Source organism: Equus caballus, chromosome 23 (assembly GCF_041296265.1).
Source record: "Equus caballus isolate H_3958 breed thoroughbred chromosome 23, TB-T2T, whole genome shotgun sequence".
Classification (NCBI taxonomy): Eukaryota; Metazoa; Chordata; class Mammalia; order Perissodactyla; family Equidae; genus Equus; species Equus caballus.
This window is the reverse complement of record NC_091706.1, coordinates 62,886,576-62,901,343: the sequence shown is the minus strand read 5'-3', so window position 1 is coordinate 62,901,343 and position 14,768 is coordinate 62,886,576. Positions and strand designations below refer to the sequence as shown.

The following is a 14,768-nucleotide window of genomic DNA, read 5'->3' as shown; positions in this document are numbered from 1 at the left end:
GGAAGGGGCCGGCTGGGCGGGCCGGCGGGAGGCGGTGCCGGGGCGGGGAAGGGCGGGGAAGTGGCCGGACGCGGGTGTCAGGCGCCGCGCTCAGCTCCCACCGCTGGGTTGCCAACAAGCGCGGGTCTGGCGGAGCGCGGTGGCGCGCGGAGATCGCGAGGCGACCGGGAGCGGCTGGACCCCCGGCGGCGCGCCCCTCGGTCGGGCCGGGAGCCGCGCCAGTCGGTGCCGCCGGCCGAGCGCGGTCCGCCTCCCTGTCGGTCATCGATCCGGAGCGCGGCCGGCGGGCATGCCGGATCCACCAGGGGCGCCGCCGCCGGCGCTCGCAGGCCGCGGGTGAAGAAGAAAGTGCAGCCTCGCTCGGCCCGGGGCGAAGAGGTGGCCCAGAGCGAAGAGGTGACCCCGAGCGAAGAGGAGGCCCGGAGCGAGGAAATGGCGACAGCCGGGCTCAGCGTGACCGTCACCCACAGTGAGCGCGGGCGGGCGGCCTGTGGGCTCAATTCCGGGCTGCGAAGGTCCGGCGGGGTTGGCGGGTTTGGCCACGTGTCCTCGTGTTTGTCCCGGCGTCCGAAGGTGTGGGGTCCTGCCTGTGTCCGCGGTGCCGGCTTCTGTGCGGGTCTTGGGGCAGCACACCTCTCCATGTGGCCGGTGTATTTTGTCTCAGGCCATTTGTTTGGTCTTCCATGTCCGAACCTGCCGTCGGGGTCCTGGTTGCATGGGTTACTGTGTGCCTGCGCAGTGATTGTGGGTCTTCGTGTCAGGCTTGTGTTTGGCCACGTAGTGTGTGACTGCTCTGTGTCTGGACACGTCCGTGTGTGTCGAGTCTGAACTCGTGTCCGCGGTTTGAGTGGTCCCTGCGTCCAGGCGTACACTCTGCGCTCCCTTTGGGGCTGCCTCCTGTTGGAGTTGACACAAAACTAAACAAAGCCAGTTCACCGGGGAGCTGAGTCCATGAGGTTTCCTCAGGACCAACTAAGGGAGACCCAGGGCCCCGGAATCTGATGACCAGGATTCTAGATCCTGCAGTTTTGGGTGACCTTGGGATGTCTCCTTTCCAGGCATCTGGTTTCCTCTCGTGAAGCAGAGTTGGTAACACCTGTTCCGCTGACTTCATGTGGCTATTGAGCGAGCTCAAGGCTTGGCATAATGCGCTGGACACAGGCTACCTCCTTACTGTCCGCATATCTGGAAAAGAATTGGCACCTCTGCTCCAAAAAGGAATTTTCTGCTGTTTAAGTTTATTCACTCATTTGTCTATTTCCTGAGCACCAACCTTGGATGTGCCCTGCTGTGCCCAGTGGGAGCTACTTGGAGGAAAACCAGACCCTTGCTCATTACTGCAAAGGAAACAAGACTAGGACAGTGCAGAGTATAGGGCAGTCACGCCACGGGAGGCAGATGGCTTGTGATGAAACGCCTTGACTTTCAAATCAGATAGATCTGAGGTCAAGTTCTGACTCCCCAGTTGGGTCTCCATAGGCAGGTCTTGACTGGACTGAACTCAGTTTGCTTATCTGCGAAATGGGTAATAATAGGTAGTACCTATTTTGAGGGATTGTTCTGAGATTTAGGTAAGATAATGCATGAAATTAGCCTAGTCAGCCCCTTATGGGTGTTAAGTGCTTAAAATGTTAGCTGACATCCCTAATATTGTTAGTTATTTTAATAGAGGAAACAAAAATCCTTGAGCAGGTCACCAGAGGAGAGCTGGGCGGCGTGGCGGGAGGACAGGTTGTTTGGAGTAGGTGGTGTATGAACTGGGCCTTGAAGGCTGGGTAAATAAATAGTCAGCCTATACTGGTTTATGTGAAAGAGTTTTCTTCATCGAACACTTTTCTCTCTCCCCAGGCAATGAGAAGCATGACCTACATGTTACCCCACAAGAGGGCTGTAGCGAACCAATTGTTCAAGACCTGGCCCAGGTTGTGGAAGAGGCCACAGGGGTCCCGCTGCCTTTTCAAAAACTCATATTTAAGGGTAGGCATTTCTCTTCTAGCTTTGGGCCATTATGGCTAAAGGGCCTGTTTAAAACCACTTAACTGGGACCAGCCCAGTGGCGCAGTGCTTAAGTTTGCATGTTCTGCCCCCCGGCGGCCCGGGGCTCGCCGATTCAGATCCCGGCTGTGGACATGGCACGGCTTGGCAAAAGCCATGCTGTGGTAGGCATCCCACGTATAATAATAGAGGAAGATGGGCGTGGAACTTAGCCCAGGGCCAGTCTCCCTCAGCAAAAAGAGGAAGATTGACAGTAGTTAGCTCATGGCTAATCTGCCTCAAGAAAAAAAAAAAAGGTCAAAACCACTTTAACCTTACCTAACGGTAACTCCCAGTTTTCAAACTGGGACAGTTTTCATTTGCTTGTTTATTCATTCATTCCTTCAACAACTGTTTATTGGGGGTCTACTATGTACTGGACACTTTCAAACATTTGGACAGGTGTGAGCGTGGAAGTCACGTGAGGGAGGCAGAAATCTTACCATTTCTGATGAGGCGTATGGGCAGTCTTGCCTTAGGTCCTCTTCCCATTGGATGTTCGTATGGCTCTCCTTACGACTGCTGCATAACTTGTGTTGAAATTACTGTTAAATAATTGTTTTCATGGTTGCTGAACATCTGATTTCTCTGTTAGAATAACAGACTGTATGAGGGCAGAGAGACTGCTGTGTGTCCCATGTTGGCATAGTGCTGGCACAAAAGGTGTTGAACAGACTTACCAGGGGCCTGGATGGGGCAGGCCCAGTGCGTGATGCTGGTTTCTGCTGGGACCCACCCTCTCTCTACCCCCTCATCCTTGTCTTCCCATTCCCGTGGGAAGCCATTATTTTGGTATCTTGTGGGGCCAGATTTATCCTGTTTGGTGCCAGTCATAAAGAATTTAGTGATGGGAAGCATTTTTATTTATACTTTATAGTGCAATTCCTTGTCTTTTTAAAAAATTTCACTTAAAAATTATAACAGCAGTAGAAATCCATGTTTCAGAATAGAGGAAAGCATAAAGAAGGAAATATTCTCCTGGGTAAAACCCCTCATAGCATTTCAGTATATTTCTGTCCAGCCTTTTTTGTTTTTCCTGGCATCCAGAAGTATGGGTTCCTGTTTGTGTGTTTTGTTTTGTTTTTTAGTTGATAAAACTAGGTATACAGTTTTTATAACATTTTTTCTTGTAACGCTGGGTCATCAACATTTACTGTGGCATTGAAGTTTCCTGAAAAAATGGGCTTTAATGCCTACAGTCTCTTGTACTGATGTATATTTAATCAGTCCCCTGTTCCTGAACTTTTGGCTCTTTCCAGTTTCTCACTATACTGAATAAGCTTGCCCTGAAAATTACTGTATAACAGTTATATATAGTCACATGTCCAGTTACTTGTTTAGGATAGATACCTGGTGTGGAATTACTGCTCAAGACATCTTCTAGGGGGCCGGCCCTGTGCCCGAGTGGTTAAGTTCGCGCGCTTTGCTCTAGCAGCGCAGGGTTTCGCCACTTCGGATCCTGGGAGCGGACATGGCACTGCTCGTCAGGCCACGCTGAGATGGCATCCCACATGCCACAACTAGAAGGTCCCACAAGTAAAATATGCAACTATGTACTGGGGGATTTGCGAAGAAGAAGCGGGGAAAAAAAAAAAAAGACGTCTTCTAAAAAGCTTATACCAGTTTCTCTTTTCATTAGTGAACACGCTTGTCTATTTCCTGTACCCTTGCTGAAATCTATTTTCATTATTGTGCAGTTCTTACAAGTTGGCATGACTTTCTTATCTTTTCAGGAAAATCTCTGAAAGAAATGGAGACGCCGTTGTCAGCACTTGGAATACAAAATGGTTGCCGGGTTATGTTAATTGGGAAAAAGGTAAATTGCTTTTTCTACCAGAATACCTCAGATCACTGAGTAAGGTCTTTTATACGTATTTCTGTTTAGAAGGTCAGATTGGAGACCCAGTTTCTGCACTGGTGAAGTAGCTGCCTGTAAACAGATGGAGTCTGTTTGTTGGATGGGGTTGCCAGTTTTGTTCTCAGATGCCCTGTCTCCTGTTCCTTAGGGCTTCTGCTCTGGGAATAAGGAGCGGTAGTGTTGCTTGCATAACGTGTCAGTGATGGAATCTTAGTCTGGTTAAAATGATGCCCGAGACAGCCCTTACTCACTTGGAGGGGAATTTGCAAGAGAGCATTTTGTTAAAATAAACCTGTAGATTTTAAAAATCAGTACTCTGTGCAAGTTTCAGGAGTCTCTCTCCATTTAACTCCCCCTTTTTACTAAAATCTCCCACAAGGGAAAACCCTCTTTGGCTGGAAAGAAAAGTTCAGACTAAAGAACTGAGGGAGAAAAAGAGCCAGTTGGTGACAGGTGAGGACAGTAGCCCCTGGGTGACGAGAGAGGGCCATGGCTGGTCCTGCATTGTGACACAGTGGAATTGTTGGTCATATGAAGTTCCCTTACTTGGAGCGAGGTGGCTGATTCAGAGTGGAGAGAGGGCCGAGATTAGCAAAGTGGAGGCGAAGAAAATCTAGTCCAGAGTTGGAACTGCCAGGAGACTGGCGCTCAAGATTTGGCCACAAAGAAAAATGTGAACATTCTGGGATAGTGTAAAAGTGGGAAGCTGCTGGCCCTGTCTACCAGTTGTTTAGGTGAGAGAAGGAGAAATATTCTCAATTTCTTGCTCAAGGATCAGGGATAATGGTGATGGGCAGTGAGCAGAACCCAAGAGTTGAGTTTGAAGAAGCTATAGGACTCCAGTTGGAGCTGTCCTGGGGTTTGTGGAGCCAAGTCTGATTTAAGCCTCAGCTCCACCTCTTTTGGGCTGTGTGACCTTAGGTTACTTTACAGTACCATCAATTTCATCATCTGAAACAGTACCTCCCTCCCTGGGTACTTAAAACAGTAATACAGGTCAAGCGCTTCAGATAGTGCCTGGCATAGAAGGAGTGATAAAAGTATTCATCATCAACACCGTCATATTCAGAGGGAGAGCTCAGTTGGTGGGTGACATTTAGGAATTCCATTTAAAGGAATAGTAGAATCCCACCTGTCTCGCCAGTCCGGCCTCCTCACAGGTGTCCACTGTAATGTGTTTACCCTCCAGGCTTCAGTCTGGGGTCTGTAGATGGTCAGCCCCAGGCTGAGGTCGAATCTGGAACTTGGATTGCTCCATTCTCTGAACCCGAGCTGTCAGGGCCCTCGCCAGAATGTCTCCCTAATACCTTCTCTCTAGCCTAGAGTCTTTGTAGATAGAAAACCTTAATGTATAACCTTCTGACTTGGTTTCGAAGAAGCAGGAGAGTTAAAACTATTTTTTCTCAGTCGTTTAGCTCAATTGTGGTCAGGTTTTTTTTTCCTGACAGAGGCTACTGTTCTTGGTGATTATTGACTTCATTTTAGAACAGTCCAGAGGAAGAGGTTGAACTAAAGAAGTTGAAAGATCTGGAGAGGTCTGTGGAGAAGATAGCTGACCAGCTGGAAGAGTTGAACAAGGAGCTTACCGGAATCCAGCAGGTAATCTCTCAGCGGCCTTTGACTTTCTCCCTTCTCTGAGAACTTTGCGGAGATAGGAATGAGCGGTGACGAGGGCAGCCTCTGTAGTCATACTCCTGGGTGCAGATCCTGGCTCTACCCTTTCTGTTACTGTGGGTAAGCTTGCTTTAGTCTAAGGTCCTCATCTGTAAAAAGGGGATGATGACAGCACCTCCCTCTGAGGGTTGTTGTGAGGATTAAATAATAGTTTGAGCCTGACACATACCAAGTGCTTTGTAAGCGTATCGTCATTGTTATTTTCAAAGCCCAGCCAGTGACCATTTGTGCTCCTAGGAGAGCACCTGCTGTGCTAGGATCACATATGTCTGAAATAGAATAGTTAGCTTCTCGCAGCCTAGTCTGTTACAGTGTGTGTGGCAAGGCAAAGAACATTTTGTAGATTCATAGAAGGTCCAAGTTGAGTATGATCTTAGTGAGGAGTCATCCTATTCAATTCCTCATATTAGAGATGGGGTACTGAAACCCAGGTAAGGATTAGGAACAGCCTCAAAACACGTATTTCTTTTTGACACTCTCATTTTATAAGATTAATGGATGTGTTCTCATTATAAAAGTAATACATGCTGATTGTACATAACTTTTAAATAAACATGTGGGCACTAATAGGGAAAATAAAAATTACCTGTAAGGCCCTGACTCAGAGATAACCATTGCTAAAGACTTGAATCTATTTTTTCATCTTAGAAATAGCTGATTTAATTCTATATACACTTTGTAACTTATTCTTTTATTGGATTAAAAAATAGAACATTTTCTTATGTCATTAAAAATGATCATAGTTTTTAAAACTTGCATAATATTTTATTATATATGAATGTATCCTAGTGACCTAACCAATTCTCTCTTCCTCACCTAACATTATTTTACCATTATGCATAATGCTTCTTTGACTCTCCTTGGACATAGATCATTTTTGACCATTTCTGATTGTTTTATGAGAATGAATTCTTTGAATTGGAATTGCTGGCTAATGTTTTCTCCATGTTGTCAGACCTGCATTTGTAGCTCTCAGCTTTGATACACGCCCTCAGAGATCCCTGCTGTCCACCTGTTGTCACCAGCTACCTGGTCATTAGGCCATGCAGTGTGAATATACAGCAAGACAATTTAATAAGAATAATGCAGGTGCTGCCATTTGTTAGCACATTTGTGTCGAGAATTATATTGAGGGTCCACATAGATTCCCCTTTGTCCTCATAGTAGCCCTCTGGGGTGTGGGTATCATAAGCGCCATTTTAAAGATGAGGACACTGGGGTGCAGATAGGTTCAGTCAGTTGCTCAAGAGCACAGGCCAGTCCATGGCAGTTGGAATACGAGCCCAGGCCTATCAGACTCTAAACCCTGTGCTCTTAATGCCTGCCTCTTGTGTGTGGGTAGACACTGGGGCCTGGGGCTTCACCAGAGCCAGGCCTCAGGAGGCATTTGCAGCTCCAGTAGGCCACATGAGAGAGAGTGGCCTGCAGCCTGTCACAGTGCTTGGGATGGCCCAGGCCAGCTTTTCTGTTTTTTCCAGAAGATGAAATTATGGTTCTGAGGTCTGGACCAGCCTCTTGGGGAAACGTGGACTGTGGTTGTGGCTGCTTTATCAGTGCTGTGGCTTGGAGCTTTCCATCGGCCTCAATGAACCCTTGCAGTAATGTATTATTCCTCCACAGGGTTTTCTGGCTAAGGATTTGCAAGCTGAAGCTCTCTGCAGACTTGATAGGAAAGTAAAAGCCACAATTGAGCAGTTTATGAAGATCTTGGAGGAGATTGACACACTGGTAAGTAAGGAGTCAGCAGAACTAGTTTCCTTAGACTGCATTTCGTCAGTTTCACTGTTTCACTAAGGCACTCTTCTTGCCTGAGAGTATTGAGTGCCTACTGCATGCCAGGGCCTCAGGGAATACACAGAAAGATACAACAGTTCCTGATTTCTAGGCCTCACACCACACCAAGATAGGGCTTGTGTCATTTTTATTTGTGCATGCTAGTAGCATCTAATCCTTGTGAAGCTGGGACCCACATGCTCCATGGTGTCATGGTCAGAGGGACACAGGGTTTCACTTTCCTGATGCTCAGACGACTGGTATTCCACTGAGCTCCTTACCTGTACGTAATTCAGTCAGACCCTGCTCTCGTGAGCCTGTTGGGAGTCACTGATGCCACGTTCCCTGTTACAGTTGATGGTAATGACATCTGTAGCCTGATGCCTCATTATTGAGGGCGAACCACTTGGCTTGGGATTCTAGGGGGATGAGGGGGTTTGTAAAGAAGAAGCAGAAGGTGTTTTCCTGCCACAGTGAGCTCATCATCTGGCCAGGACATGGTATCCATACATAGTAAACAGTGAAAGGACAAAGTCCGGGTTACAGATTGGTTTCTATGACCCAGACGCTGAGAACAGAGGGAGCGTTTGTAGATGTGAGAGCCATGGGAAGGGTCATGTATGGTCCAGACCCCGGGAAATGCTTCCTGAACATGCACGTCTCATTCACATTGGTGACCTGTGACCTGTTTAGTGTACTGTGGGTATTTCTTTTTTTTTTTGAGGAAGATCAGCCCTGAGCTAACATCTGCCAATCCTCCTCTTTTTGCTGAGGAAGACTGGCCCTGAGCTAACATCCGTGCCCATCTTCCTCTACTTTTTATGTGGGACGCCTGCCACAGCATGGCTTGCTAAGAGGTGCCGTGTCTGCACCCGGGATCCAAACCTGCGGACCCCAGGCCGCCAAAGCGGAACGTGCGCACTTAACCACTGTGCCACCAGGCCAGCCCCCACTGTGGATATTTCTGACGTGTTCTTATGTCATTTTCACTGAGGATTATTTATGTATCAATTTAATCTTCCACAGATTCTGCCAGAAAATTTCAAAGACAGTAGACTGAAAAGGAAGGGCCTAGTGAAGAGGGTTCAGGTGAGTGTGGCAGAGCATTACGAAGCGCCATGTGCTGAGAGGTGTGTGTGTGTGTCTGTTCAAAGTAGGGTAGAGTAGACGTGTGGTGTGTGCTGTGGGCATTTTTTGGTTATTTCTCAGCATGAACCCGGAGCATAAGAGCGCGTTTCGTATCGCTGTAATCATATCTGAATTTAAGCTAACTGGGAAGGAGGCTCTCTGGAGAGCAGACAGGGCTGACACGCTACACAGCTCCAGGAGGCACCGTTCGTGCGTGCAGTGCCCGCTGAAATTGTGCAGTCGCAGGGGCAAGGCTTCCTGTCCTCACCACCCTTTTGGGGGTTCTTGGCCTTAGAGCATTGTCACAAACCCTGGTCCTGTGCTTCCCTCTACCTCCCTCTCCTCACTTTGGAGCCCAGGCCACCTTCGTCCCTGCACAGCCTGTTTCACCCTAAGTCAGTCACCCAGGGGTTCCCCAGAATGGCCGAGCCAAGAGCCTTGTGTGGGCCGGGCCTGGCCAGCCCTGTATGGACCCTCACTGCCCTGCGTTTGTCTTGTAGGCATTCCTCGCTGAGTGTGACACGGTGGAGCAGAACATCTGCCAGGAGACGGAGCGGCTGCAGTCCACAAACTTGGCCCTGGCCGAGTGAGGTGAGGCGGCGAGAGCCTGTGCTGCCCTGAAGAACAGCGCCACCAGCTCTGCCCTGCCCGGAGCAGAAGTTACCTGACTTCTCCAGGGCTGCTGGGGACAACTGGCTGGTTGCCACTTTTCCTTCTCCTTCGCCTGCTCTCAATGAACGAGTATTGTCTTATAATCTTAAGTACAGCTCCTGTCTGTCTTCTCTCCTGTCTCTGTGGCCGTGCTCTCCCGCCTTGTCTGGAGAGCCTCGCCTCCCAAGTCTTCCCGGCTCTACTGACCTTTGGGTGCTTGCTTTGGGTAGTGAGAGCTCTCATTTGTCCTGGGGTAGTTGCAGGTTTATAGGCTACCCCAGTCTTCAGATACATGAGGCCTTTTTGCTCTGTGGTCCCATAGTCCTGTAGACGTGTTGCATCTGGTCAGGAGTGTTGGGAATGGCTCAGAGCAGGTGTTTGACGCACAGGTAGTCCAAGTATCCCTTGTTGTGACCTAATTTTGGGACTCGGTGGTCGGTTCACAGACCCCGTTCTCCTCTTCCAGTGACCCTGTCCAGCCACAGGCTGTGAGATCTCAGGGGCCATTCCTGGGGTGGGGCCTGTGGTTAATGCCTAGACTTCCTTGTCCCCAGGCAAATCACTAGAAAGTTAGAACCCAGTGTCATCTGAGTCTCTGCTTGCAACCAAGTCAGAACCATGGCTTCGGAGGGGCAGAGAGGGGAGCCAGGGTGAGGAAAGCCGGTGGGTGGGGAAGGGAACCATAAACCTCCCAGGAGTTCCTTCAGAGGCGTTTCTGTCAGCCGTACCTTCTTGAGAGCCTATTTCCTTCAAGGCTGTTCTGCATTTTGTGGCCTGCCTCCTACCCCCACTGTTATTTTTTTAAAAATCCAGAAAACAGTTTATATACACATCAGCAAGCAGAAGAGTGTTTAAACTTTTTTTTGGATAGATAAAGTGGTGTTTCTAGTCGTAGCTTATGTTTAACAAAGTTGAGAGTGGCCCTGTGTGCTAGAACTCACCCCATTTTTTTCCACAGTGCCAGGACATAAAGATGGGCAGTTTTTGCTCTTCATCTCTACTGCCGCCCAACTGACAGGGGGTAGCTCACTCTCATTTTCTCTCTCTCCCTCTCCCTCTATTTATCTCACATGTTGGTCTTTCCACTTCCTCTCTGGCTCTCTCCAATTCATTCTCCACCCAGCATGCTGAGTGATCATGAAGTGCAAATCTTATGGTGTCGGTCCCCTGCTTAGAAAGCTCCCGTGGTTCCTCATTCCTCTTAGGATCAAGGCCAGTGTCCTTGCCCTGCACTCCTCACATCTCCTCTCCAGCCGCTCTCCTGTTTGCTCTCTGCTGTCAGCCACTCTGGTCTTGGTTTGGGTCCTCAGATGCTCTGTACTCTCACCTGACCTGGGGTCTTTGCACACATGGTTCCTCTGCTTGGACAGCCCCCCACCTCCCTGTCCTGGATGACTCATATTCAGTCTTCAGAACTTAACTCAGATATCTCTTCCATGGAGAAGCCTCACCTGCCGTCTGTCTGAGAACGTATCAAGCCCCCAGGTGACGTCCTCTTACAGCTTGCCATGACTTTTCTTTTCTGTATGATAAACAGCATTTGTCATAGTCTGTGATGATTTATTTATGGGATTTTTTGATTACTATCTGCCTTTAACAGTAGACTGTACGTCCCTTGGTTAAGGAGCCTCTTTGTCTTAACAGCATATTTCGGCACGTTGTCTGGTTTATAGTAGGTGCTTAATAAATATTTGGAGGATGACTGAGTGTTGGATCCACATGTCGAGAGTGCAGTTCCCACGGCTGCACTTGGCCGCTGGAGCTACAGCAGCGCTGGAGTTCACAGCATCAACGCCCCGTCTTATTTAAGGGTTGAGAAAAGAGGCCCTAAGGCATGGGCTGCCCAGCACACGTGCAGGGTGCTGCCCGGGGCCTGTGCCCACAGCCCATCCACGCAGACCTGCCCGTCCAAGGGTGTTTCTGCCTGTGAGCAGGGAGAGGACACTCCTCAGCTGCCCACTTTCCTGGGACAGGATCAGTCCCACTGCAGGGGGACAGATGGGGCTCTGTGATCCCACAGTCATCCTTCAGCCTCGCAGAGCTGGAGGAATCTCCCACAGGCTGTTCAGTTAACGATTCCACTTATCCTTCAAGGCCCAACTTGATGGTTACCTCCTCCAGGAAACCCTCCTTCCTCTGGCAGTTAGGCTTCTTTGGTCGAAAGTATCAGAAACCTAATTCCAAAGAGATTGTCAAAACAGAAAACTTATTGGCAGCATGTCGAGTTATCCCAGGTGACTTGGGGAGGGTCAGGGGCAGCTGGGCTTCAGGCACACAAACATTACCCGGAATCACTCTCCATGTGGCTTTCTTTGCGTGTTGGTGTTGTTCGCTCAATCCTGCTTCTTCCAAAGTAGGAAATGTGGCTGCCGGCAGCCCCCACTTCATCCATCTTACAGCTTCACTACCGGGGAGGAGCTGCCTCTGTTTCCTTATTTTCAATTTGAAAAGTCCTGGGGAAGAACCTGGCCAATCAGCAATGGCCAGGGCAGCGGGGCACATGCCATAGATGCGTTCCAGGGTGGTTCCCAGAAGTGGGGCCACAGTTTCCACATTTGAAAATTGGGAATTAGGTGCCTGGCACGTTATTTAGGCTTGGTCTCTGTGGTTTTTCATCGTGTGAGCAGATGCCTAGGATGGAAGGTCACTGAGGGGATGGTTGGCTGAGCTGTGCTACTTGGGTGTAAGAGGGGCTTCCCGCTAAGGGCAGAGACTCAGATGTCATCAATACCCACTCTCCTCTTACAATGAGTGAACTCCTAGTTCTCAGCTTAGCACATGGCCAATGAGATAAAAACTATATTTCCCAGTCTTATTGCACCAGCATGGCTAAGAGACCACGTTTTAGTCAATGGGATGCAGACAGTGTATACATCTTATAGGAAGCATCATCAGAGCCAGTAGCGTGCCTTTCTTTTCCTCTCAACTGGAATGTAGACATAATGGCTGGAGTTGGAGCAGCTATCTTGGAACTTGAGGTGGAAACTGTGTGATGAGGATAGCAGAGTAACAATATGGAAGGAGCGTGGAGTTGGCATACTACATAGGTCTGTGTTTGAAAGAAATTAACTTTTATCTGTTTAAGCTACTGTTGTTTTGGTTTTTTGGTCTCTCACAGCCAAATTTAATCATACATCATTCCTATGCGGGTGGGAAACAGCAGTTTCTATTATCAGTAGCAGTAGAAGGGCTGTGGGTGACCTCACAGTCCCTGTCACCTGCGACTGTGTCAGCAACCATTCATGCCCGGAGTTCCCATTTCGATGGTCCGGGGAATGTTGGTTCCTGCCTTCCCTGCCCCCACTCTCCTTCCAGACCTTGGTGTGTGTGTTTTCCCACTGGGCGTTTCCTGCTCTGTTGCCCACCCTAGAGCAGGAATCTGGGTCCATGTGAAACTGCTTCCTCCTGGCCAGGCCCATCTCCGCACTCCTTTCTCCTGCCACCATTTCTAAGAGGCTCCTCCCGTAGGCTTTGGGCAAACAAGCGGGTATTTGACATATGCCACAGGCTGGGATCTCTCTCTATGGGGTTTCTGGATGCTGCGTGTTCCTGTGGGCTGTGGTATGTGTGCATGTGTGCTGTGTGTGCCTGAGGTCATGGCTAATGTCATATATTTTACAACCAGTCAGTGGATGTTGACGCAAAGAGCAGAGCAAGGTCTGGAGTCATCCACTGTGGGTGGCCGGGGTTCCGGGGGCACGCAAGGGCTCGGGGCAGCACCTGCCTTCAACTTACAGACCTAGTTCAAGGTTTTAACAAGCTGCCTGAATATCAGTCATGGTGGGGGGTGTATGTGTGTGTGTGTGAGAGAGAGAGAGAGAGGGAGAGAGAGACTCAGGGCACCAGTATAACCCAGGGAGGCCACGAGGGATGTGGGACCCTCACAAAGGCCGTCTGAGGCTGGGCGATGTACCCTGGCAGTGACGGAGGGTACTGATCTCACCTAGGTTCTTGGCCTCAGTGACAGGCTAGGTGGGGGCAGACAGGAGCGCTGGGCTGTGACCTGGGCTTGGGCTGGCCTCTCAGAGCCCTGACCTCAGGCAGACAGAAGATACCTGGGCTCTCTCAGGGGTGGAGGAGCATTGGAGTGATGGAGAGGGCATCAGGTTCAGAGCAGGGCGGACAGGGCAAGATCTCCACCCCTACAGCTGCCTCCTCGGAGTCCCAAAAGATAACTGGCTCACTGGGCTGGGTTGGCTGCATCTTTTATTTCACGTCACATCCTCTCCATTGCCACCACCGCTCTCCAGCCTGAAGCTTCCTGGCTTAAGGGGCTCCTGTGGGATTGGCATTTGCCATCCTTCCTGATCTGGATGTCCTCTTGGTTTTTATAGGGTCACAGGAGACAAGGATGAGGCCACTTCCTTAAGAATTGGAATGTCTCCGTCAGGGACACTGGCCCAGTCCCTCCAAACACGCTGCTGAGCCCTACCCACCCACCCAATGTGTGGTGCAGGGCAGCTCAGGGCGCCCTGGGCATATCCTTCTAGGGCTTCTCTCTCTTGCACTCCCCCCTGGGAGATTTCAGCTGTCTGGGCTTCCAACCGCCACTGCATGCTAGTGGCTACAAATCTGTCTGGCCTGGACCTCTGTCCTGAATTCTGGGCCTGTTCGTGCAGTTGTCCATTGCACTTCTCCACTGAGAGGTCCCAGAGGCCCAACTGTCCACAAGCAGCATTGTTGCACAAACCTACTCCATCCCCCTGCCCCCCGTGTGGGCACATGGCACCGCCAGCCGCCCAAGCTCACACATTAGGAATGTTGCTCTTGTCTCCCTGCACCCCCTACTCCTCACGTCCAGCCTCCCAGCCTGTCACTTCCACCCACCATGTAACCGTGAGTCTTTCATTGTCATGATCTTTTGCTAAGTTAGCACCCTGTCCTGCTGTCCTGCCCATCTGTCTAGAGGGCTACAGCTTCCAAAGGCTTTCTTCTCTTCCACGATTTCTCTGAGCTCTGGTCAGCTCAAGGGTCCTATTAATGAGGAAATGAGACCAAATGGGCAATCTGACGTACCAGGGTCTTATGTGGCCCTGCTCACCTCTCTAGACTCGTTTCTTGCCTCTCCCATTCTCCTTTAAACTTTATCCTCCAGCACATCCAGCTTCTTATATTTCCTCAAATAGAGACTTCCTTTCCCTTCTAGACCTTTCCAAACTCATTTCTTTACTTAGAATTACCTTCCCTTCTTCCTGCCTTTTCCTAGCTCATTTCTACTCCCTCAGGGCTGAGCTGAGATGTCACCTCCTCTGGGAAGTCTTCTCTGCCCTTGCCCTGCACCCCCAGTCCCCTGGGCAGCCCCGTCTGAGCCTTGAGCATCCTGTGCTGCAGTTGGCTGATGGTCAGCGTGGTTTCCCCCACAGACTGAGCACATGCCCGGGAGGCGTCATGCTGTCTAGCTCATTGTCCTGTGGTAGCCCCAGCATCCAGCACATAGTAGGTACTCAATACAGAATTGCTGGCAGGAGGAATAAATAGACAAGTGAGGTTGCCTAGTGAGTCAGGGGTAGAACCAGAAGAACCCAGGTCTCTGCCCCGCCCACAGCCCTGTCCCAGCCGTGGCTTTCTGCTGGGCCACATGCTGCCTTTGAATTACAGTTGTGTTTAGTCTGTTGGGGGCCCCTGTCATGGTGGAGGACTCTGCTCAGGC

General features: G+C 49.9%; 1 protein-coding gene and 1 non-coding gene across 2 annotated transcripts; both read left to right on the top strand.

The window, feature by feature from the left end:
* The first annotated feature begins 42 nt into the window (after positions 1-42).
* BAG1 (BAG cochaperone 1) lies at positions 43-10,820 on the top strand. Its single transcript, XM_070248762.1, has 7 exons — positions 43-469; positions 1,849-1,977; positions 3,768-3,850; positions 5,378-5,491; positions 7,187-7,294; positions 8,366-8,428; positions 8,968-10,820. The coding sequence occupies exons 1-7, from the start codon at positions 433-435 to the stop codon at positions 9,055-9,057; spliced, it is 624 nt and encodes a 207-aa protein (XP_070104863.1). The 5' UTR covers positions 43-432; the 3' UTR covers positions 9,058-10,820.
* On the top strand, positions 9,309-9,453 carry MIR8950 (microRNA mir-8950). Its single transcript, NR_127947.1, is given in 1 exon segment — positions 9,309-9,453. It is a non-coding gene; the product is annotated as a microRNA mir-8950 (primary transcript).
* Positions 10,821-14,768: the final 3,948 nt, after the last annotated feature.

Excerpts from the sequence above, each read along its gene's own strand:
- BAG1 (XM_070248762.1), top strand. The coding sequence starts at position 433 with ATGGCGACAGCCGGGCTCAGCGTGACCGTCACCCACA. Across the intron at positions 1,978-3,767 it reads TCAAAAACTCATATTTAAGG|GAAAATCTCTGAAAGAAATG; the intron begins GTAGGCATTTCT and ends TTATCTTTTCAG. Across the intron at positions 8,429-8,967 it reads GCCTAGTGAAGAGGGTTCAG|GCATTCCTCGCTGAGTGTGA; the intron begins GTGAGTGTGGCA and ends TTTGTCTTGTAG.